Consider the following 25,991-nt stretch of genomic DNA (forward strand, 5'->3'; position numbering starts at 1 on the left):
GATTTTCAAAACAACAAAGACCCTTTTGGATTATTTTATCATTTTGGTCCTACAAAATGATGCTTTGTAATATCACAAAGTACAGATATGCAGGAGATACTTGGCACTTAATTTTCTGACTGACGCTTAGCTTTGACTCTCTGTAAATGTACATTACGTGCAATTCTGCCAGGTATGGATTCTTACTCCTCTGACAGTATTTATTAGGTCATAGCAGTGGTAACAAAGGAATTCAACAATGTGTAAGAAAAAGGGCCTGTTGGAAATGCAGCACTGTCTTCGATAATTGTTGACCTAAACATTGCCAAAGTGTTTCCTGTTTTCCATTTTCAACAAATTCAACCTACTAAAAAACCAGTAGGTAACTGAGAACAAGGCTGGTGAGATAATTGTTTGAACTTCAAGTCCAGATTTTCAACGTGGTAAAGCATTTTGAAAGGCTGATTCCAAGTTCAAGGCCAGTTGACAGACTCTAAGAATTTTGAGTGGACTTTTTTTTCAATATAAAACTATTCAATATAAAATACTGGGTAGTACATAACATGTCCTTTTTAGAGGCTTTTCTTCCCACTTAATTTTCTTTAACCCCCAGAATTCATCACAGTATTTAAACAATTAGAATTTCACTTTATTTCAGAGTAAGTTTACAGTTCAAAAAAAGATAGGTACTAAAGCCACATTATTCATATGGACAAAACTTTTACAGCAAAACATTGGCACATGAGCATTAGTGATTTGAATAACATGCGGTCATAGAAGATACTTAAAAACCGGAAGTGATGTATTCCAAAGGCTGTAAGAGGCACAATATACATGCTTGTATTAGGTCTGCGAGCATCATACTGTAATTCCGTGCACATCCATGAAGTTGCAGTGTCCAGCGCTGTGCACTGGAAAGCTATAGAGGAATATCGGCATTAATCTTACGCTGAAAAAGCGTATCAGCAGGACCGCAGGAGCAGCAAGCCGACCAACAAGCAATCTCTCAGGTTCTGGAAGAAGTAATACATCTATGGCTTCTCAGTGTTCATTTCTAGGACGGTTAGGGGTCCGGCAAGCGGGAAAGAACGAGTCTATAACAAAACATCAAAGACATTTGGCATCTGATCTGCAAGGCATCTGATACTGAACAGGTTCACAACTGGAAAACAACAATCGAGCCTGATGTCAGAACAGAACGATGAGGTATTCTGCCTGCTTCCTCCCACCAATCATGTGGCATACGCATCTTTATGCAGAAAGGTAAAAGTATTCCAAGTGACATGGCAGAAAAATATGTAAGTCATTAGGATTTACTTTTGGTTTTTAGTAACTGAAAAGAATTTAAGCCTTTCGAGGGTCAAGAAACCTGATATAGTCCTTAGTATGGAATTCTCTTACATTTTGTAAACATGAGGATTGAAATATGTATTCATGCTGACAGTGAATCCATACCGGTGAAGGTGAACATGTGGCAAAAATAACAAAGAAGGTACGTTTTTCAGAGCATACTGCTAGTGCATCATACTGGAAGTGTCTAAAAGGTAAACATGTACATGCTGGAGCTGCAACCATTTTATTTTCCAACTAGTAATTAAACATAAGTGTAAAAGCGAATCATGCAATATTTTGATCTATCAGCTACTGTGTTAATGATATGAGGGGAACAGAATTCCTTTTTTCCCCTTTTAGGTGTGTAATGCTCACAAGTCATCATGTGGAACTCAAATCACACACAAAGGCAAATCATGAAGAAATGTTCACGACTTGAAACGCCCACAAACTCTGGCGGAGGCGAGGCTGTTCCTGCAGCACTGCATTGGTGGCGACGGGAACGAAAGCAGGCGGGGTCCCTGCAACCGCCAGGTCTTGGATGGTTTTTTCTTTGCTGGGGGATTCCAGTCGGGTACCACCTTCCTGGAGGTCAGGCCATGATTTCTGCGGGTTCGGTGACCAACTTGGACCCATCCCATGTTGTCTTGAACTGTTCGGGAACAGGAAATTCTCTCTGGAAAAAGGCAAGAAGAACAGTTATTTAAACCCAGGCTTTCTTCGCAAACAGGTGGGAGGCTGGTTAGTGTCACGTGCAGGACAAAACCACTTTACGGAACCCAAACCCTACCATGGGGACGGTTCTGTACCACACACAGGCTTGCAGAGTCACGCGTCAGTTCTGTGGCTGGCTGCCTGCATTACTGTTAAAGCAGGAACTTACAAAGAACCAGACATTCTTCTAGGCACTTGGGTATATGTGATCTCAGTGCGCAGAGCTGCATATTGCTGAGATGCCATCTCGGGGAGACAGGCCTGCGAGCTTAAGCAACTGGCCCGCCATCATTTCCTTGCTGCCCTGCATCCAGAGTCCAAACCTAGGTAGCCTTTCTTCCCACGACTCTGCACTAAATCCAACCGTGCGCAGGAATCAACAGGGCATCTTGTTAAAATGCAGATTCTGATTAAGTGGATCTGGGGAGGCGAGTGACCATCTGCATTTCCAGCAAGTTCCCAGGGCATGAGGCTGCTGGTCCCCAGTCACACTGAGGAGAAATCAGTTTGTCATCCAATGTTACCCGAATACTATTTGATAAAATGAGAATATGTTGTGTATGAATTTGCTACCCTTCATCTGTACCCTCCTCTCCCCACTGGGAAGTACACAAGCCTTCCCCGCTCCACCAACAGACACCAATGCAGAATAACCAAAACAACAGCAGCTCAGAACCTCTTCTTTCCCCGGAGAGCGGTTCTCCAGTCATTTCGGAGGAGGACGGAAAAGGAAGGCGAGAGGCGCAGTTCCCTTCTGCGGTCAGGCCGGACACACAGCGCCGCTGAAACCCCGCGTGTCTGATGAGCCGAGGCTCCCGCCCATCACCAGTGACACGAGGCATTTCAGTGGAAAACACACATGAGCGCATTATCGTAGCTGTTCCTTTTGGAAGAAGCAATTGATTTATTTATTTTAGCAGGAAGGCCCTTTTTACAATGGGTGACGAATCCTCGAGTGAGATCTGCGATGGGAAGTCTTAAGACGGAGCAAAGAAGTCGCAGTCCAAACGGCGTGTGCACGCGCGCATGCGTCAGTCCCGAGGCTCTTGGGGAGTAACGAGGCTCGGTGTTTGCTCTCCAGCCCCAGGCTCGGTAGCCAAAGCGCAGACGGAGGCGCCTCCGTGGTGGCAGCTGCCCTGCGGCTGCTCCGAACCTTCTCAGGAAGGGAAGCGATGGAGGTGCACTGGCAGACCTTCTTGGGGGAACTGACTCCCATGGAATCATCCCCACCATCCGTTTCCAGATCGCAGTGCCCAGGGAGGACCTTGTATTTCTCCCTACTACCTCCATCAAGAAAATGCATGAAGAAAGCCATGGACCGAGGGCACAAGATACTTTACCAACAGAGGAGGATATTTTTCAGCTTCAAAAGCTCAGGTTTTAACCTAGACACAATTTAGGCCAGTGCATCTCCATCTTGGCCCCACACTGGAATCACCTGGGAAGCATTAACAAATGCAGATGTCTGGTCACCGCGCCCAGGGATTCCGGCTTAGCCAGGGCTGGCGTGGTCACCCAAGCCCCGCTGCGTTCCTTTGCAGATGGGTTTCCGCACCGCTAAGCCTTCTGCTAAACAGCTGCAAACGCCAGGGATCACCTCCGCTCGGAAGCTGTCTGTATCGGTCTCAGCCCCACAGCAGTTGGTTTTAGGTGGAGAATGCAAGTGAGGTCTCGTTAGCTCAGGCTCAGGCCGGCCGTGTACCTCGGGAAGCCGGGCCCAGTGCTGGCAGAGTTTTGATTTTTAGACCTAAATGATGCTGTCTAGGCTGTGATGGGTGGCATGTGGCTGGGTCACACTGAACATACTGACAGATGGAGACGGAGAATGTGTGAGCAGCTGTGCTGCCTGCCTATTGACCGGGACGCTCGCTGCTGCTGTGCAGACGGCTGGTGATGGGCGCACAGGCTGACGGGGCCCCTTTTCCAAAGGCGTGCCTGCTAAATCGCGTCCTTCCCTGGTTTGCGGCGCCTGTACAGTTGCAGTCAGAGGGAATTCTCTCTGGATTTATTTCCATACTCCAAAGAAGCAATAACTAGCAAGTCCACCATGCTGTGTGGTGTGGAAAATGTATTCACACTTCCTGTTCAGTGTGTGAGAACGTCTACATGCTTCTTTGAGAAGCCGCTTTGCTGGGGCAAGGAGGCGAGAGAAATAAGTGGTGGCAAAATCACAACATTCTCAGGAGGGCCACTGGATGGGCCCCACACCCCACTCCAAGCCTCCTGAACTCAGGAAGCCGGCATTTCCTCAAGCTTCCCGCTGATTCTCATGCTGAGTTTGAGAACCCCTGTCGCATGTACCTACACAAACAGGTCTCCTTATCACCCCTCCTCCGGCTTCTTCCCCAAAGCTTCTCTCCCTCCACCTTCTCTCCGCCTCCACCAGAGCAAGGGAAAATACTGAGTCCCAAATAATATGAACTCAGATGCATGGGGTACTATCTGCCCAAAGCTGCCCACTGAGGTACTTATTAGCAACCTGCCTGCAGATTCACAAATCTGGGAGTGAGCCGTAGCCCAGAAGCTAACTGGGGAGCACATGACTGAGGGCCAGCTCGGAAGTCCTCTCCTGCTTGTGAACAAGCCTGCAGATGAAGCTCACAGGGTGGTAGTTGATTAATCTATCTCTAAGAATGTTCATAACAAAGGCTCAAGAAAAATTCTCTACCATCTTCCCAAAGGCACTCACATAGTCACCAGCCTGAGGGACGAGCACGTTCATTTCAGATGACGTGGCGCTCACAATCTCACAGTCCAACGCTTCCTCACTGAGGTATACATGGCAGCCTTCTGTCTTATTAATGGAAATCGTTGGCACTCTCCCCATTACCTGAAATAGAAAAAAAAAATCTGGGAGCAAAGTAAAGAGATAGAAATTACAATATTCTCAAATAAACACAGTCCATGGCTCAACCAAATTAAGGAATAGCTAGGTTAGGACCAGGGAAACAGGATGGTTAATGGCACTGCCTCCAGACTGAATTGGTAGGTGTCACTTGGGGACAGAATGAAAGGACCACACAAGGGGATTCTCAAACCTCGGGTCTTTTTCCTGAGACAAAATAAAGGGATTAATTTGAAAACAGCAGCTAAATGTTCAGAAAAAGTCTCACACTCCATTAGTGGATTTGAAACGTATATTTGATTTCATGATAAATGATGCATTTACTTTTATTTGCTTAAAATTCTAGTTCTGACAAATCTCTATGAAACATGGATTAAAAGATACACTAACATTATCATTTAAAAGTAGGTAAATTATTTTGTAATTGAGATTTTTCCTGAGCCTAAATAATAAATGAGAAACATTACGATTCTGTCCATGTAAGGCTTTGCCTAGATAAACATCTCACTGGCTGAATGTGAAGTTTGAATAAGATAATAAGTGTCTAGGTATTTTGAAATGTATTAATTTCAGGAGCCCAAACTGGGGACTTGGTTCAGGCCACTCATTGTATAGGTAAACAGGACCACACACAAGAGTCGTCGATTCTTTGCATCATTTGCAAATATCTAAGCGCTCTGAAAATTCTGCTCAGTTTTGGATTTCTCTCTTAGCAGTCAGTTTTCAGACATCCCCCCAGAATCTCTAGAGGGGCAGGCTGTTCCCTCAATGACCATATTACAACTCTATCGTTTCCCTCTTGTAATGGTAATTGAAGCGATAAAGACATCTCCCCTTTCACCCTGAAGAAAAGGCCGGATTGCAAACCAAAGGAGCAGCCCCTGCAGATGGGGCAGGTGGTGGAAAGAACTCAGCGGGGAGTCCGGCCAGGTTGCCACACTTCTCTGCTTTTTCCACTCCCCATAGAAACTGGACACCCAGTTGGAAATTAGCCCTGGTGCCAAGAAAAAAACGCAGAGGTAGTTCAAGGTCAGTTAAGCAGAGGCCTTTGCCATAAATCAACTAAAATAACAGTACATAGATCTATATTTCAAGAAGGTGTCAGCAGTAACGTTTTGGTAATTTCTAGGTTTGTTTATTGTGTAATGATGAAGAGCGTTTCCGTGCTGACCGGAATCGCTGAGTTTCAGGCAAGTAAAGGGAAAGGAGCAGAAAGCTGTCGGCGAGTCTCAGGTGATGGCTTGTGAGGCAGAGTAGAGGTGCGCGCGGCAAGCACATTACACCGATACATTTAAAAAATACTTTCATATTGCTATATTAAAAATGCTTAAATACCCTATGTATCTGAAAAATCTGGAAAAACAATTGCAGGTATCTTTCTTCAACCCACAGCCTGTGTTTCAGCTTTGTATATGATGTCTTCTGTGGAACGCATAATTGTAACTTTAATGTGGTTAATTAATCTGTCCATTTTTTATATTGTGTGCTTTGTTTTTCTTAAACTTTTATTAAGGTATGATGATATACACTCTTATGAAGGTTTCACATGGAAAAACAATGTGGTCACTACATTCACCCATATTATCGAGTCCCCACCCAGATCCCAACGCAGGCGCTGTCCATCAGTGCAGTAAGATGCCACAGACCCACTATGTACCTCCTCTGTGCTATATAGTGTGTGCTTTTTGAACCTAATAAATTTCTCTCCTACCCTGAGGCCTACTCTAAAGATTTTCTTCCATATTTTAATCTCAAAGTTTGAAAGTATTTCTTTTCATAATTCAGACTTTACTTTTATATATGGTGTGAAGTAGGAACTCAGTATTTTTTCCCTATATGGACTGTCCTTAAATAAATGACCATGTATGCATCTGTCTATTTCATGGCTTGGTGGTCTGTTTCATTAGTCTATTCTGTATCCCTTCAACAATGTTAACACTTTATAGTGACTCTGTTCTTTTTTATTTTTTACTTAAAAAAATTTTTTTTTGACAATGACTCTTAATATCTGGTATGCAAGTCCTTTCACCTTGTCTGTCTTCTCTAAAATAGTTACCCTTGTCCACTTGTCTTCCAGACGATTTTTAAGACATTGTTCATTAAAAACTTTATTGAGACTTTTACCCAAATTTCACTGAACTTACAGATTAAATAAATGGTGACAGTTAATAATGATGTCTTTCTGTACATTTATTTAAATGTTTTGTGTTCTTCATGAATACCTTGCATTTCTTTTAATTCTTTCCCTAGGTACCTTTAAGTTTTTTGTCACTTTTAATTTTATTTTCAGTTACATTTTCTAATACTTATTTGTGGGATAAAGAAATGTTACTGACTTTTGCATGTTGATAATGTATCCAACTACCTTGCTGAATGTTTCTGTAGTTTTATAGTTTCTTGAGTCTCTTGGATTTTATGGCACTATTTTGTTGACAAATAAGGACATTTTTGTCTCTTCTTTTTCCAACTTTATATTTCTCAATTATTTTTCTTGCCATATTGCATAGGTTGCAAACTTTAATGCATTACTGAATAGAAGCAATGACAGAAGGAATTCTCTTCTTGTTTCTGACTTTAATAAGAATTTTAAAGTTTCAAATGAAATATGGTTTCTGCTGTTGGAATTTGATACCTTTAATTCAGTTACAGGCAGTAATATGTTTTCTCTTACTTTCTTTAGAATTATAAGATACATCTATAATATATCTACATCTATATATATGTGTGTGTGTATTTAATTAAATGAAATCATGCTTTACATAATGATATGAAAGCTCTTATGATACCCTGGATGTCTTTCTTGGTCACTTTAAAAAATGGTTACATAGTTATTTCCATTGCATATCTGTCTCTCTTTTTGATAATTTCTTATATTACTTCTCATTTTGGAATTTTTCTCCCTCTAGAAATTTGATGAATATTTATACCTGTTTCTTCTACTTTTCTATAGTTTCATGTTTTATATTTAATTCTGTTGGTTTTCATTTTTGAATGTGACTTATTTACATTAAAAAATAATGCTAACTCCTTATATACGGGTTTCGTCATTGCTACCCAATCCATTTTCATAAGAATAAGAGGAACCTTGAAATAAACTCCCTAAAATTAAGAGAGGGTATGTTAGATTATTCCCAAGATACTTTTCAACTACCTAACTATGTATTCTCACCTCTTCCACTGAATATTATTTCTAGTTTTTGTTTTATTTTGCTTTTGGTTAAAAATAATGTGGAGCGAGAAAAAGCATGGCTTTTTTCTTTTTTTTTTAGGAAAGCAAGGTACAGGGTTTTATTTAGAGATAACGTGAAAGGACAGAGCTCCTAGCTCACACCAGGAGGGGACAAGAGAGCCCCAAAAGCATGGCTTTTTATGTCCAAACTTCCACTTTCTAAAACAGTTCATCAGAAATTTTGGACCCATTATTAGGTTTATATGACCCATATTTATCTTTGAGGAATCAAACTTTTTCATGATGAGTGATTTCCTTAAAATTTCCATGCATAATACTTTGGGAGAAGCAGTGTTATTAAGTGGATAAATGTGGTTATCAGAAATACTAAATTGAGAGACAGTGTTGTCAGAATGTAAGCTTCATGACGTCAAGGATGTTCGTCTCATTTAGTTACTGACATTTTTAGTCCTGAGAACAGTACCTGGTACATCAGACATGTTCAGACATCTGGCAAATGAATGAATGAGTGCTAAATGCTAAGTGGTTTTGGGCAAAGGACTCACTTTTAGAATCTAAAGTGGGACCCGAGGATGGTCGGGTCTCCCTGTCTCCATGGTGAAGGTGACTGTATAGATAGTACTGCCTGTGAGGACTTGTCTGGTCGCTTTCTTCTAAATGATTTTCCACCAAGGAACAGAATTTCTGAAAGTGGAGGCAGAACGGCTGGGGGAGGGGAGTTCACGCAGAGGCACTGAAGAGAATATATGGAACTGGAATGTGGAAGAAAGAAATGTTTTTGTAGAAGCTGTGTGGCAAGAATAATTAGAATTTGGGCTGGGGAAGACTTAAAATTCCCCAGCTAACTTCACGTTTCAGGGCAAGGAGCTCGCAGTCAGAGATGAAGTGAGTCGCTCCAGCGCGGACGCAGGCAGAGCGGCCCTGGCGCGGGGTCTGCTGGGGCTGTGGCCGGGCCTCTCGCCCTCAACCTGACACGCAGAGACCGACTTCCTAAGTGGCAGATAGTGAAATGTAAAATGTGGAATTGAATGTATTCAGAGAAACGTGGCAGTGGTAAAAATCCCAGTGAAAAAAAGAGAAAGATCTGTAAAACCAGAATCCAGTTTTAACAAACATTATTAGGAAACATTAGTTAATAAGGGGTAATTAACAGTGTGAGGGTAATAAACAGAGTGTAATCAAAGGTAGAAGTTATAGTTGGGCAAAGGTAGTAAGTCCTTTAGCTCTCGGCATAGGTAAAATCCCATTTAGCTAAAACAAAATTTCTAAAACAGTGCAAGTTTTCAACTGTTCTGAAAATTCAATTCCAGTCCTACTTTTCAGGTTCTTAGTCCAATTATCTCACTGGCTCATCAGAAAACCTTTTCTTTCTCTTATTCAGAACCAACTTTTCTTGAGGGGGAAAAAAATTCTCTTCAGGATGGTGCTAAATGCTGGAAGAATCTGTTAGTACTTTTGTTAGTTCAGAGTCGATTCATTCCAATCACTGCCTCATTGAACATTTATTGGACACCTATTATGTGCTGTACTGTGCAAGTTTCACGAGTTGTAAGGCTAATTAGCTGTTCTGGAAATGGAGATGGTAAACCAGCCACTGCAGTGCAAGACGGAGTGTGGTGTGAGAGATCACAAAGGAGGGATCGATGGTAAGAAGTGAGACAGGGCTTCAGAGAGGAGGTGATAACAAAGCGAGGTTTAAACAAAAAGGGACAAGCAGTTTTCTGGGTGGACACGCCTTACAGTCTGGGTGGACGTTCTGTGCGAACCCACAAGGCGGGCGGCACATGGTTGATCGGGGCCATTTACCTGCATCTGAATGTCCCTGGAGTTGATCACTTCCACAATGCCCACCACATTGTCAAAGACAAGGCCAAACTTCTTACAGTTGTCTAGGGAAAAAGAAGAAACTCATTAAATACGCATAACATGTGTATGCAGGGCAACTTATCATAGTAACTGCCATGTTCTGCCCTACCAAGTATAATAGAATTTATTTTTCCTTTGATCTGAAGAGTAGACTTGTTGCATTTGAAAATGTAAGCCACCTGTTTCAGTTCAGTCTCTGAGATCACCAGATCATTTCTCTCCTCTTGGTACTCCTAAGATGAAAACAAATGCAAATATTAAATATAAGGATACTTAGATAAGTTGAATCCATTGCAGGCTGAAAGTACTGTGTAGTTCAGCATTAAATACAGCTTTTCAGTATGTTCGTTCAGAACCAGCTTTTTACCAACTAAACCACAGGTCTTACTTTGTTACTGCAACAATGCTTGCGAGGTGTGTGTGTGTGTGGGGTGGTCCTGTCAATTTGCGAACAGCTATTGGGCACCCAGGCCAGTAGGTAGAGGCTGGTGCAGGGATGTGCGGTTGGTCCTTTCAGTGCAGCAAGTCAGGAGTAAAGGCTAAAGGGCTCCACTCACTACTCTCCATTTCTTTCCTTCCAACTCGAACACAGGAGCATGTCTCTGAGGCGGATGAGACTGGGGAGACTTGGGGCCTGGAGTGTAGCTCTTGGCAGGAGATGGAGTTTGTCCCCCCGGAGCCCGCAGGCTGGGATTCTTGTGTGTCTTCTGGTCATCTGTAACGTGCCGGAGCCCTGGGAAGGTAACGCATAGGCACATGTCTTTAATATTTTAGGCAAAGGGAAATGTCCCCCACTTCTTAGATCGACATGGTGTAAACGGCACAAGAATGTTTGGTAATGCTATTTTCATAGCAGTCTAGTGTTTTCTCATGGTTAGTATATGGAGTCTGAAACCTGTATAAATTTATGGTTTGCAGAAGCACCATATATATATATTTTTTAATTTGAGGGACCTCTTCTTTAAGGAGATAAAGTAATAGATAAAAATTCTGCAAAAAGCAAACCACCTTGCCAGACACATCACATGATTTACTTCTTCTCTCACGGCTAAAGTATTCCCCGGATGTAGCCTTAAAGGTCAGGGCATTCCACTAAGTAAATGTCAGAATATGGAATCAACTTTGGGGTTATGAGTCCATCCCCTTAATTTGCAAATGAGGAGATCATGCAGTCAGTTGGAGCCAGAGAAAATTTAGATTTGGGGTTCTTAGCCCCTAGCCCAGGACATAGGGACAGTTATGCCATAATCCTATTACCTGTGCAGAGCAAAGCTACATTTACATAAAAATTTTTGGCAATATAACTCTATTATTTAGAATGCTTGTGCTACTAATTCTATTTTAAATGTATGATTTAAAAAAATTAACTGTTTATAGTGACAGCAAAGGTAGTTCAATGATATGATTTTCTGACAAGTCTGTACACTGCTTGAGGACAGAGGTGTTATTATTTGTTATTTTAATTTCACTCGATCTTGATGCCTTGGCTGCAAATGGTGTCGAAGCATCAGCGGCTGAAACAGTGATGCGGTGCAGCGGTCCACTTAGAACCCAGAGTCTCTGAGTTCTTCTTTCCGGTGCATGCAACAGCTCACCGAGCCCATCTACTCTGGGGTGAAGAACACTGCAGGCTTGCACCTTCCCAACAGCTGGTCCCTGTGTGTTGGGATGTGAAATGAGGCATCCATCATGTGAGCTCTGGGGGATCTGAGTCCCTGCAACCGGAGGGAGGCAGCTTCAAAGTCTGGTCTCCTCACCTTTTGCAATCGCTTCCCCTTGGTTAAGTTGGGCGAATAAAGCTGAGCGTGAAGGAGAGGACTCCTCTTTTCTGCCTTCATTCTCAAAAAGCGGAGGTGGCCCTGGAGGAGGTGGAGGAGGAGGGGGTGGAGGAAGGCCAGGCCCAGTGGAGAGGACAGACAGTGCGGAAGCAGTAGATGCTACTGGACCCTGTGGGGGGGAGACAGAAAGCACTGCGTTTAGCCTGATGTCGTTTCCGAGAGCTCGGACTTTGCCTGTGTCACTGAGAACCTGTTGCCAATGAGGGAGTGGGGTTCAGAATTCACAAAGGGCACCCAGGGGTACACTGGTGCACTCTGGGTCTTCCTGGGAGGACCTGGGACCATGGGGAGGGTGGGGGGCGTCCACCTTGGGAAGAGAGCATGACGTGGCTGTTAGTGCAAACCACATGTCCAGGATTCATCTGCCGACTCAGATGTAAACAAAGCCGTATTCACAGGTCCATGTGCAAAGCTCACAATCAGAATGAAACCAGGCCTTGGCCAACTGAGAATCATAAGGAAAGTGTGGTCCAGCTGACAAGAGGATGCACTTTTTTGGGACACTGAGAATTGCAACAACCAATGAGAGAGTGGTGAAAAATATTCAGTGGTTATTGGATGTTTTTGAGCCTTTTTGAGCAGCTAAAGAAAGATACTGAGGCTCTTTCTCTGGAACTCATTTTTCAAGAATGCATGCCTCAGACTGACCCACAAGCAAGGACCACACATGACCTGGATGCCTGTGGTGGTCCTGAAGTGGTCAGGGTCTCGGACCCACCTGACGGTTTCATTCATCTAATGCTGACTGTTAGTGAACGAACTGAAAATTGAATCCTTCCTGAGCAAGATCTATGCTTATTCCTATTTTTTCTGCTATGTGAAATGCAAAACTTGTTTTTAATATGAAGTTCTAACACATTCAAATGGTAGTAAAAGGCTATAGACAATAGAGGGATTTGTTTTAATGTTTTAAGAAGATCCCCCTTTTCCCCTTAATAGCTGACATTTTCACAGAGCTTGAAACTAGCAGGATAGAAACTCACATAAACAATGCCCTTGGATTGTATACCATTTTACTTTTAAGCCCTGAAGTAGGACTATACCTGTGCTAAGGAATTACAAGCTAATTTGATTAAAAAAATAGGAAAATTAAAAAACTGAGAGTGATGAAAATGTGGCTTAGGCTCAGATATTTCTAATACCAAATACACAATGTAAAACATCACACAAATGCTAAATATTAATGAAGACAGCATATTCTTAGTTTCATAAACTACCCAGTATTACAGTGTCGATATCAGGAAGTTTCAATCCGTAATAGTTTTCAATTGAAGGAAAAAAACCATGTTGTTTTCAAAGCACTTATATAATTCCTAGTAAGTGTACAATTACCCTGAAAATAAAAGATTTTCTCTTATTCAGAAAGCATGTCTTAAAAGTGGGGCAGGCTGAGGTCTCGTCTTCTAAAGATACAATTTGTGATGGTTTTTTGTCTCCTAGGAAGACCGGCCTGACCCCATCAGGATTCTAGGGTCAAGGAGAAAATGACTGCCCAGCTCTTGAGACTGACCAATTTTTTTTCCCAGTGTGTTAAATGCTTTCTATTATGTTACTGGGGTGAAATTTGAGAATTTGTGCTGATCAAGACTGTATAATATAAGCCTTGCACATAAAACAGCACTCCAGTCCTCAGTTCCAGACACTGGGCCACAAAGTATTATGTTTACGCAAAAGCACAAAATAACTCATTTAGGAGGTGAGGAGACAGACCCCTCCCTCAGTGTCTGAAACACTGCAGCTTTATAGTCCTCTGATTTTGTGGGAAAGGGAGGGATTCAGGCTTCCAAATCTTAGAAAGATTTAGATAGTTCCCTTGCTTTCAGAAGGACATTAGAGGACATGGCAGCTGATAAAGCCACATATTGAACTTTTTGGAACTTTGATACATTCAGATGGCTGACCCAGGAACACCAAACAAAGGATTTACTGCAACAAATGTTGAATATAAAAGGCAAAAAATAAGGACCAGCTGAAACCCTGCCTTTGATTTACCCTTTGCACGTTCAGGCTCATTCCTGCGATCAGCCCCGGTGGGAGCGCACAGCTAGGCTGTGGTTTCCAGGGCGACTTTACAGTTAGTACCAGGGCTCTCCTGTGTGCCAAGCCCTCCGAAGCAAACTCATTAGCATGCCCTTCACGGGAGCTCCACGGGCTGCCCTGTGCAGAGCAACTAATCTTTTCTCTTTCTCCTCTCCTCCTCCGGCAGGTATGACAGCGCGCGGTGCTGGGGTTCTGTGCATGCTCACGTGCGCCTGGCCGCCCATGGAGTCTCAGCCCAACACTACGTCCTCAGCATCCCAATAAAACAGAGGGGACACAGTCAGGGAAGGCGAGGGAGCCAGGAATTCTGGGAAGTCTAGTATATGCCAGGCACTGATGGTTTCCATTCATTCATCAGATATTTAATGTTCAGTATAGGACAGGCTCCAGGCCAGTGGTTCCCAAACCTGTGTGAACGTCAGAATCATCCGGGGATCTGTTAGACATTCCGAAACCCAGGCCGCACGGCAGAAACGCTCTCTGGGGCGGTGGGCCACAGGCGTCTGTATTTTTTGAAGCTGATTCCAACATGCAGATAAGTTTGGGGAGAACCACTCTGCACTATGTGCTGAGGTTAATCTTACTCATCACAACAATCTTAGTAGGACTGTACTGATATCCCTCTTTCACAGACAATAAAAAAGGAAATCAGAAAGGCTGACCCAATACTGAACAGCCAGTGAATGGCACAGACATAATTCTAGCACAAAACTGCTGGATTCCAAAGCCTCCTTCAGAGAAATTCTTTACGCAGTACTCAGACTTAAAAAAAAAAGTCAGAACCAGAGGTATGGGCGACCTCCACACACGTGTGCTGTTGCTCTAGGGCCTCTGACGTGGATACACATGCCTGAAGTATCGGGAGGTGGTGTCATAACCAGCTGAATGTTTATTCCCACTACCCCTGTCCTGCTCTGGGGATGTAAGAAGTCTTGGGTGCAGATGCTGGCACCTGAGCATTGAGCCACCCTTTACATGACTGCCGTGACTCTGTGCCCTGGGTCTTGACGCTGGCCCCTTGCCTTATCCGTTTGGCCCCACTGGTTCGGGTGATGCGGTGCTTGTGCCCAAATCTTCCCTGCTGAGTGCTTACGTTATTCTGGGATGGGGACCTGAGCCCGCTCTGGGGACTGCAGACATAAGGGCATCTCCTCAGCGTGATTTCCTTGTGGGGATAAAATCTCACTCAGAGGTAGCACCCCAGTTTGTCTAGATTGAGGCAGTGTATCAGGTCAGGCCCAACGCCTCAGCTGCCTGCCGAGTGAGCCACAACTTCTTATTTCCAATGGCACACGGCCCCAGGGGCAGTGCCACTATGGGGAGACAGGGGCACGGGAAGAAGGGGAATCTGCCCAGCTCACACTTCAGGTTAGGCCAGTGTGTGGAGGCGCCGAGAATGAGTGTCGGGACGGCTTCGGAGCCAGTAGTGCCCGCCCCCCGGAACCGGAGAGGGTCCTGGGAGAGCCGCAGGGGAGAGCCCTTGGCCTGCGGCCTCATTCACTTACCGGAACAGGGGAAGAGGGGTAAGATCTACACGCAGAATAAAAGGCATTTCATGTTGTTTACTTGCAAATTATCTAAATATATCTGGCCCTTCTAAAATAACCCTTTTCCTCAATAAAACACTATTTTACAGTATGTTTTACCCAAACAATTAATTGTATTTCTGCAGGGCACAACCACCTAGCTAAAAGCTCAGGACTATCCTACAGGATTATGATAGCGTGTAACGTCCATGAAGTGAGGGTGAGGACTGGACAGAGGACCCTGAAGGGACCCTGACCCCCACACAAGGACCCCCACACAATGATTTTTTAAAAGACTACTTTGATATGTTGATGAAATGAGTCTCAAGTGTCTTAGGGCCCCAGACTGGAAACAACTGAAAAATACATAGTCTTAAAGTTATTATAACAACAGCTAACAACTTTAAAAAAAAGAAAAAGTACATTTATGATTTTAAATCACCATATTCAAGGTGCAAGTTTGCTTATGGTGCAAGAACACAACAAAAAATCTAAAACTGCTGCTTTTGAAAGCTCTAAGATTAATTTTGAGAGCAGATGTTTGATTGTATACTTTTTTGGAGGGGAACATAAAGACTTTTAAAAACGTCTGCAAATCCCTTCCTCCAAATTAACTTCAACTGTCCCGGGAACAGCTGTCTCCTCTGACTTCAAATACATGAACTATAAGCATAAAATAAAGAGAGCATTGTATGTGGCATGTGGAAAGCTTGCAGGGTTTGATTATATACATATGCACACCCAGTCATATAACTATATTAGATATAACACAGTTATGTATTAATGGCACATCCAATTTTTTTCATTAAATGTTACTTGAAATAATTACTAATCATTTTTTTACCTTAGAATTTAGATTTTATTCTGGAAGAGAAACTACTTCTAGCTCTTAAATGAAACCTCTGCATTGTTTTGCTGGCGGCAATTACAATGTAAGTCATGTCTCACTTCTATCCCCAGCGACACACACCGTTGTTTCAGTTATCCAGTTAATCTGGGTGCAATCTAGCTTTGGGTCTAAATAATCTACAGAAAGGACTCCAATTAGGTACAAATTGAGTTTGTAGAAAGTAGGACCAATGAGCTACTTTTAGAAAGAGGTTTTATGTCTCTGTGATAAAAATAAGCAACAAGTGAAACATAGCTGCTTAAGTAAAAACAAATCAGCTACAAGAAAAATTTTCTGTTTTTGATATACAACAGTATATTGGTTTCAGGTGTACAACCTAGTGATTAGACAATGGTATAGATATCTTAGTGTAAATGTAGTGACCATCTGTCACCACACAGAGATGTTATATGACTGACTTTGTTCCCTGTGCTGTACTTCCATCTCAGTGGCTAATTTATTCTATAATTGGAAATTTGTACATCTTTATCCCCTTCACCTATCTCACCCCCCCTATGGTGACCACCGGTCTGTTCTCTGTGTTTATGAGTCTATTTACAAAGAAACTTTTCCATCTAATATTCTCTGCTTAGTAATCGTTTGGAAATTTCCAACTTTCACATTTTAAATCCTAAGGTTTTCCAAGTCCGACCACTGTGGTAGCAGATGATTCGGTTTAGACAGAACCTCACCCCTCAGGGGCCAGATCGCAAATGAACGAGAGTCGGTGGGGCTCATTCAGCGTTTCCCGGGCGCGACCTTGCGAAGAACTGGGTGTGGGATGAAGAAGGAGGCGCATGTCCTGTTCGTTGAGGAGTTTGTAATAAAGAGCACGAATAAACCATTGCACATGCAGTTTGACATGTGTCACGGCAACGTGACCAAGGGCCCCCGGGGGCACAGTGAGTGAGTGGCCAGCTCTCAGGAGAGGGGGTCGGAGAGCCGGAGAAGGGGGTGCTGTGGCGAGACCTGGGCCATACCTTCGATTGCTTCCTGAGGACAGAGGTCCTATAAGGAGAGGCACTGAGGGATTTTAAGCAAGGGAGAAAATTAACCTCCAGCTTTAAGACAGACCAGGCAATCTGTACCTTGGCCCGTGTTTTTACTAATTTTTAAAAAAGCAGAAACCAGAAGATAAAAATGTCACGTGACCACCTCTCGGACTGGGTGGATTGCGTCCCTTGCAACAGAGCTTTTGTTGAGATGTTTCTTCTATAAAACGAGCTTGGTGACAGTAATATTTTGAGCCATCTGTCCTGAAGTATTGTGGAGACCACAGATCAAGCTACAAAACGAAACAGCTGACATTCAGGGGCACATATTCATGGGTTTTACCCACCCCACCCTTGGGGTTGCCACCCAGCGCCCCTTTATGCACACACATGCATGGCTGCCTTCTGTTTCTTGGTTGGATTCTCTCTTTAGCTGTCCACCTCGGAGCCCGCAGGCCTGGTCATCACCTGACTTGCAGGTAATTATCTGACAGGTGGCAGCCACAACTTACATGTGCCCAATGACGCACTCCAAAGCCTTTTAAAATCACAGAGCCATTTAGCCACAGATACACTTACAGGAACATGCTACAAGTACAGGAATTCCCAGGGTTTTACAACTGGTCGTTTTGGTCAAATGCTGTTTATGAATTTTTCTAAAGACAAAGAGTGGCAAATGGTCTTTGTGTAATATGGCTCATGAAATAAGAGGATGAGAAACTTCTCAGAAACCTCAATAGGAAGGAAAGATTAAAAGAACTACCCATTTCAGAACCAAAGATGAATTTTCTATACATGTACATCAGTTTTCATAGCAGCAAAAAATACTTCACAAATTTGTGGTTTAGATTTTTTCTTTTAGACAGACAAATTAATTTCTATGTTTCATAAGATGTACTTCAATCAATAACTTAGTGAAATTGAGACATTTCCAAATTTGTCGATTTCTGTAAGTGCTTAAATTCCTGTTTATATCACACTTTTATTGGCAGACAACTATAATCAAGAAAAAGGATTGCACGTAAAGTGATCATCGTCCTGTACGACATAACTGTCAGCCAGACTGAATTCAGGACTTTAGGCTCTATTTTCTTATTCTTATCACATCTTACAACTTTGAGACTTCTGCCAATGAAAAGTTTCTGGGGGCCTTTCCAAGAAAGCAGAAATGTTAAAAATCCTACAGTGAACTGCTGTATAGTATTTTAAGCATATGTTTATCAATAATTTTTTAAAGAGTCCATTTAGGAACTACTTCCTATTTTGCCTATGGTAACACCAGTACTCATATTTCAGGTTTCCATGACAGCACCAATGATACTTAGATGCAATCAAAATAAAAAAGATGGTCCCCCAGGTACAAAGGGCATTTGGGCCTATTTAGATCACTTCTCTTCAGCGGCACCTTTATCCCAAGATAGAAGTAGAGAAGGAAAGGCAGTGAGAAACGCAAACCCCGGGTTTCCTCAAGGATTTCTGACGGTGTCACCCTCCCCATTCTCTCCACCTTCCTCTGGCCTTGTATGCGGTGCCTTTGATGACCTGGGGGGATGTGAGCTGTGGCAGCAGGTGCAAAAAGACAGAGCAAGAAACAAAGTTCCTTCCGAGAAGGAATAACAGCCTTAAATTGGAAAACTACCTGCAAATAGCAAACATGGTCAATATTAGTTTGTGGAAACCAGTAACCAGAGTTTTATGCTTGTTGTCATAATTTATATATCCAGATGTGGCCCCTCACAAAACATAAAAGAAAAAGAAAGACAAAATTAAATCTTCCATGGGAAAATTTTCCAGAGTTAAAGATAGTAGAGTATAGCCATCAAAGAGACAAACTATAGATAAAGCCCCAGTCCCGTGCAGCCCAGGAGGGACACGTGACTTGAAGCATCTGCACAACAACTTCATTTGGCTAGAAAGCCGAGGTCTGAGCTCTCACTGAATTAGAGTTACTGTCTAGTGTTGGGGAGGATGTGGAGAAAAGGGAACCCGCCCCCACCGCTGGTGAGCAGGCACGTCCCACTGTGGGAAGTAGCGATACCAGATGGCCCAGCAACTCCGCCTCTGAAAAGCGGGGGGGGCTGGGATGAGTGGGTAAAATTGATGAAGGGGATAAAGAGGCACAAAATCTCTATTATAATATAAATTAGTCATGGTTGAAAGTACAGCATAGGGAATACAGACAATAATACTGTAATCATCTTATGTTGACAGACAGTAACTACACTAGTTGGAGTGAGCATTTAATAGTATAGGTAACTTTCAAATCACTATGTGATATACTTGAAAGCAAAACAATATATCAACTATACTTCAATAAAAAGTATGATCGAGGTGGTCCATCTATTTTAACAGATAATTTAAAAAATAGAGCTATTATTTTTCTTTCAGATTTTAGGGTCACAAAGAAACTGTTGTATTTCTCAACTTATCTGTACCTGGTAAATGGTAGAGCTGGGGGATGAAGCAAAATAATAGCTGTCATAAAGATGATCAACTTTTGGCTCTGTATAACGTATAGTATTTACTTAGAGAATAATATAAAAACTAGAAAACTCACCGTCTCCTGAGTTTATAGTCGAGGCGCACCAACACCGAGTAACCTTTGTTTCACTTTCAGTTCCAAAATTTTCAGGAAGTTTAGTTTGTCCTTTGGTCTGGGAAAAGGTCTGTGATGGGCTCAGCTTGCACCCAGGGTGCAGCCGGACCAGCAAAGTGCGGTCCGGGCTTGGCTCTATGTTATATCCTATGGAGGGTCTGTTTTCCCTTTAGGAGACAGTCTGCTCTGTTCCCCATCCCTTCCTAAAACCTTTTTGCTTACTCTAATATTAATATTAACTTGCATTTGTTTCCTGAGTTAATACCAACTGGGAATTTGGGGCATGTGGGTGGCACGGGATAAGTGCAGGGGAGCCCTTTGTGACCAGAACGCCTTCACCTATGATGACATGCACTGCCTGTTTCCATCACCGTCAGCTGATAGAAGAAATAAAGGAATACGATTTACATGGCTCTTGAACAATGAACACAATCTGTAGTTAATGGAATAACACACTTTCATTGTGAAGAAATGTGATTACGAATACATGCATTCAGTTTAGCAAATGTGCTTGGACGTTGTCTATGTTATAGCCCTGCACCAGTCACTGCTTCAGATCCCAGAAGGAACGGCAAAAGGGCCCTTCTTCCAGTGAGCTCACAGCCCTCGGGGCGGAGAGCAGACCCCTCGTGCCCCCAGCCAGCAGGCCCCTGGCTCGGCCTCACGTCTGCTCTGCCTGTGCGTGGAAGATCCTTCCCCATTCTAATTTCTGGAAAACTCTAACCTATCCTTCAAGGCTCAACTCAAAGTTCCTCTCTTTATATAGGTTTTCTGGAGCTCTCCTAGGAGGAAATCTTATTTCTCTATTATAAGGATCTGTCAGTAACACCCTTATTAACACTGCACATTACATTGTCATTATCTGTGGATTCAGGCTTGGTTGGCTCTGGGGCCCAAGCTCTGGAAAGCCACTCATCATTCATCCTAATGTCACCGGTAATGCAGTCCAGGGCCTGCAATGTGGTAGGTGCTCAGGAATGTTTACTGAAGTGAGTAAGTAACTGCTTTAGAAGGTAGGAAGTGCAAAACATCATAAAAAGAGGGCAGATTTTAAGAAGTGCTACAGAGGGTCTGTGGAGGGAAAAGATGACTTCCAGATTGCGGCAGGGCATGGTGATAGGCAGAGAAGCTTCTTGGAGAGAAGACCATTTGAAATAGACCTGGTCGGATGGATGGCTCAGGTTTGACACAAGGACGCAAGTGGAAGGGGCTTCCAGGAGCAGGGGACGTGAGCACTGTCATCACAATGAATAAATGCAGCCAAATCGTTAGCAGTTACCCGAGAACTTGCAGATCCACATTCGCATCGTCTTTCGCAGCATCACCTGCTGACGCGCACACTTGTTGACTGAAACTAGCGCTGCTCCAAACTGTTAGGAGCGCCTTCAGCCCTGTTTACAAAACACACGCCAATAGTCATCACGCCTTTGTGTTCTGCTCCTTCTGACTGAAAAGAGTATTACTTGAATTCGTCCCCTCCAAAGAGAGTTTCAATGGCTTTTGGCTATTTAAGAAGATAAAATTCACTTTTAAAAAAGGAAGGTTTGCTACCACCTAGTACCCTAAAAAGAATGGGCCAAAGGCTTTATCTGCCACTGTCCTTTCTCACTGGAGGTGGAGAGGGCCAGGGAGAAGGACAAAGCCAGGACTACTGGGAGGCGCAGCCTCCAGAAGTGGGGGAACCCCAGGGGCATGAAGACTAAGAGGCTGGACCCAGCGACCTGGCACCTCAGTGGTGAATGAGAGCCCGGGGTGCCCAGGGCGGCTGTGCTTGGGGCTTGCTGACAGCAAAGTCCACGCAGTCTCTTCCCCTCCAGGTGTCCCCAGCTCTGTTCTGGGAACACTCCTGCCCACACTCTTGAACCACAGCCTCTAGACCTTCCCAGCAGGGCTGGAGGACAGAGGATTGCCGCAGGCAGGCCGGCCCGTTACACCACTGCCTTCAGCAGAACACATGAAAGCACTGTAAATGAATATACCTTAATTAAAATGTTCCCACAGTGATGGTGTAAATAAATTAGAAATGTACATTAACTTGCTGGCCCTCAGGTTTAGAGACTTTGAGTTCTTGGTTATGAAAAAAGTTCTAATAAATAAAATAATCCTGATTGTTTAAAGTTGGTGGTTTTAAAAGCTACTACTGTTTTGATTTAGGAAGAGAAAGATTTAAGTACTCTAAAAATATTTATGCATTCTTATCAACTAACCATAAAACTCAAAGGTATTTATGAGATAATAAAAAAGTTCTAAATATAAAAAGCCTAGAGTTCTAGTACAGCTAACTATTGTGTATGAAATTGTAGATAATTATTTTTTAACACACTTTTCTTACTGAAGATAGAGCACAGGCAAAAATAAAATCACAATCTCAAAACTTCAAAAGGCATAAAGTGAACATGTAAGCAACAATCCATCAAATCAGACAACCGGTCCATAAATAGTCAAGAGATCATTATACAAAATCGTCTTACTCCTTAATTCCATGAAAATGCATCTACCTCTAGCCCTCCAGAAACTGCTTTCTAAAGGTCATTAATTCATCGCAGCATTATTTACAGGAGCCAAGATACGGCAGCAACCTGTGTCCCTCGGTAGATGGATGGACAAGGAAGACGCGGTACACGCACACAGTGGGAATTACTCGGCCACAGGAAAGAAGGAAACCTTGCCGTTTACAACAACAGGGATGGGTTTACAGAGATTTCTGTTAAGCGAAATAGCTCAGAGAAAGACAAATACTGCCTGATGCCCTTAGGTGTGGACTCTAAAACGAAATGAATAAACAAACCAAAACAGACTCCTCCGGTCCAACTTGCATGCAGTCCGGCAGAGCTCTCCAACTTGGATATGCACATGAACCACCTGGGGAAGCCACCTTAAAGTGCAGGTCTGACTCGGGAAGCCGGGGGGACTCGGACTCCACATTCCTAGTCCCTTGATCGCCGCTGGCCTAGGAACCACATCGCCTTCAGGTCTGGGTGCTCTTCCCGCGCTTTGCTGCCCGCGCAGACACTGCACTTGGCGTCTCACTCTGGCACGACGCTCCCCTATTATTCCATTTCATATTTATATGTCCTCCCGTTACCAGGTGAGTTTCAGGGGACAGGAACTGTATCTCCTGGGTCGTATATGCATCTCTGTCTCCTCAACACCTTGCCCAGAACCAGGAGCGTAGCAGGTCCTGAAGCACTGTTTGCTTAATCACCGAGTCCCTTCCAGGCTGAACTCACAGCCATTTCCAACCAGACTTCAGGATCTGGGCATCTGGAGCCTCTTTTTTTTTGGTCAGTACACTCCTAACTCCCTCTGAGCAGTCCGATCTCTTCTGCAGGAGAACCAGATAGTCGGTTACCCCAAGCCCCCAAAGGGAACTCAAGACCAGGGGCCACGAAGCAGAGTGGGTGCAGCTGCGGTCAGGGAGCCAGGGCTGGGCCACCCTCTGCAGACAGTGACCAGTGAGCTCTGGGATCCAGGCAACCAGCACCCCACCTGAGGCTTTCGCCGTTCACTTTCATTAGTAAACCTAAGGCACAGGTTTGGTACAAGCTCTACACGAAAATGTTGATATAAAAGATGAAGAACGATTTGCACTTCCAAAAATCAAGAGAAATTCAGAAGACTTGAAAACTTACAGGACACACATATTTGATGACGTGTTACAGAGCCCACATTATTTACAAGGCAGGATACCTTCTGGCTGAATTTTAATTTGATTATAAGCAAACTGTTATACTTTGGCCTCGTTCCTGAACATTTGGCCTTTACACTGGAGTAAGCTGCAGAGAAGCATCTACCCGGAGGAGAAGTGGTCATAAACGTGGCTTGCTCTGGGAAAAATAAAGCCCCACCTTGTCTATAATTGTAACCACTCCCAACTGTGTATTATCTGGGGGTTTAGGGGAGGTTAGGATGGATGACAATTGGAGTATAGGATAGATTTTTAAAATCCACATTATGAACAGAATTATTTCACCATTACACATAAGAATTATACCCATTCATCTACAAGTAGTTGTATTCTGTTTTACAAATAATTATACCTTAGTTGTTCCCAAATCTAAAGTAATTTGGAAGGACACAGAAAAGGACAGAAATATGTCAACACATTTGGCACCAGAAAGTTAAGAAAACAACCACATTTTATCCTATTCATGGAGTTTCCACGACCTTTTCCTAGCCAGGCCCACACAGAACAGAATAGTTTAAAAGTTGACCTGGACAATTCATAGGGAAAAAAATCAGTTATTCCAGTAATTATAAGTGTAAAGATTAAGTCTTAGTTTTTCAGCCTTAGTTATCTGATTTACAGGAACTGCCAACGAATATTACAAATGTGGCCAACTGCAAGGGGTGATAAATAACAGCGTCTCTCCTGGGTTCCTGCCAAAAGGTCAATGTATTCAACAAAGTGCATTTGAAACCCAGAGCTGAGAAAACTATGTAAATTAATGTGGAAAAGAGTTCCCAATAATTAAACTAACCAAAAAACTGCAAGTAGTTTCCAGTGCAGAGTCCTTTCAGTTCACGGTCACGTTGAAGAAATGCTTACAGAAAGGAGAAGATTCCATTTACTACAGTAAACGTTAGCGAGAAATGCCAGCTGGCTTGCTGCGCAGCTGCTGCTTGCCCCCAGACGTACCCACCTCCAAGCCAGCACACTTGTGCACACACACATGGACCCTCTCTCCAGTCGTCGTCCTGACAAATCACCAGCCTCAAAGTTTTCCATTCCGCCGTGACATGTGAAGGGCGCCGCAGTTGCCAGGCACAGCTGCAGTCTGAACGCAAAGGTTACGGGGCGGGGCGGGCAAATTCCCTTCCAGCTGTTAGCCGGGAACGATGCTCTCTCAGAGCCACACACCCTTGGAGACTCAGTCTCCAGCTGCCTGCTGTTGGTCATTAAAGACCCTGTAGAGCTCAAATCTCAAAATCCAATTTGAAAATAGAAGAAAACAAAGGTCACTCAAAATACTGGAGATGTTAAGTCGCCGCAAGCCCTTAGGCTGTGTCCGTTATGATGGAATGCATCTCTTAAAACTTCTGAATATTGCGGCATCTGTGAGCAACGTGTCTTTCTGCATTCTTTCCGATCCTTACCACTTGATACCTCTTGCGTAGCGCGATCAGTGGGCAAGTAAGGGAAAGTATTTTTATTTCTTCTTCCCAAAGGCCATTTGATCAGATAATTTGAATTTGAAGAGGAAAAAGGCTTTTCCCTCTTCCTTGCAAGAATGCTGTGATTCTGGCTATAACTGGTTATCATTAATTTTGCAGGTACATCAACAGGCCACAGTAAGTGAGGGAAAATTAGGTGATCGATGCTATAGATTATGTTTTAGAATCTTTTAAATAGTTTTTTAAATTTAAATTTAAATTTAAAATTAAAAACTATAATTTTTAGAATACACTTTGCAATAGTTTCTTTCCACAAAAACTAGAAAAGGGAAAGATGTTAACGCAGTTTTACATACAGGTCTTAAGGCTTGTCACAAGATTTTGTACATATGATGTTAACTGTGAACCAACATCATTCCTTTCTTTTAATATCTGGCCAAAACTTTATTATACCCACTCTTTCATTAGAGAAGCAAAGTAAATTCTTTGCTTTATAAAGATTACCATTTTGAATAGGATTTTCCCCTAGTGTAACATGTGCTCAGTAAGTAATAGCTGTCATTACTATTATGACAATCCATGCTGCCCAATGGGTGCTCCAAGAATTACATTGTATATAAAAATGCATACACATATGTTTATATCTGTATAAGATTAATGTTTTCAAAGATGTTTTTCAAAATGCATAATATGGCCCTCAATTGAGGGCCTCAGCCAGAATTTTCTAAAAAATGAAATAAAACAGAAGAGAAAATACCTGAATGCATTCCATATGGTAAGAGAAAGTATTGTTTTGCAAAACTTGCTTTAGTATAGTGAGTAGGGGTATGTGTGTGTATAAAATGCTTTTTTTCTATGGGTTTCCTTTAAAGGTTTGAAAGTCATTGTTACAAGGTATATATTTTTAATAAAATAATGAAAAGATAATATTCACTTGAACATCAAAAAGCAATTTGTTTTTCTATAATTAATGATTGATTTTTTAATATTCAAAACATAATTACTCAGCTTCATACATTGCATTAAAGGTATTCAAACCACTTAAAAGTAATTTTCTTTTCATTTGCCA

At 42.8% G+C, this 25,991-nt stretch overlaps 1 protein-coding gene across 4 annotated transcripts in view; it reads right to left on the reverse strand.

Annotated features, from left to right (window-relative positions):
- Positions 1-606: 606 nt before the first annotated feature.
- CAP2 (cyclase associated actin cytoskeleton regulatory protein 2) overlaps positions 607-25,991 on the reverse strand; it is a 117,488-nt gene continuing 92,103 nt past the window's right edge. For all 4 annotated transcript variants that reach the window (XM_036994274.2, XM_036994271.2, XM_036994273.2 and 1 more), the window contains 6 exons: positions 11,684-11,873; positions 10,484-10,659; positions 10,036-10,159; positions 9,867-9,949; positions 4,715-4,855; positions 607-1,987 (listed from right to left, as the gene is read on the reverse strand). In XM_036994274.2, the coding sequence (XP_036850169.2) occupies positions 1,904-1,987; positions 4,715-4,855; positions 9,867-9,949; positions 10,036-10,159; positions 10,484-10,659; positions 11,684-11,873 (798 nt within the window). In that variant the 3' untranslated portion in view covers positions 607-1,903. The remainder of the gene's footprint in view (positions 1,988-4,714; positions 4,856-9,866; positions 9,950-10,035; positions 10,160-10,483; positions 10,660-11,683; positions 11,874-25,991) is intronic.

Source organism: Manis javanica, chromosome 16, assembly GCF_040802235.1.
Source record: "Manis javanica isolate MJ-LG chromosome 16, MJ_LKY, whole genome shotgun sequence".
Taxonomy (NCBI): domain Eukaryota; kingdom Metazoa; phylum Chordata; class Mammalia; order Pholidota; family Manidae; genus Manis; species Manis javanica.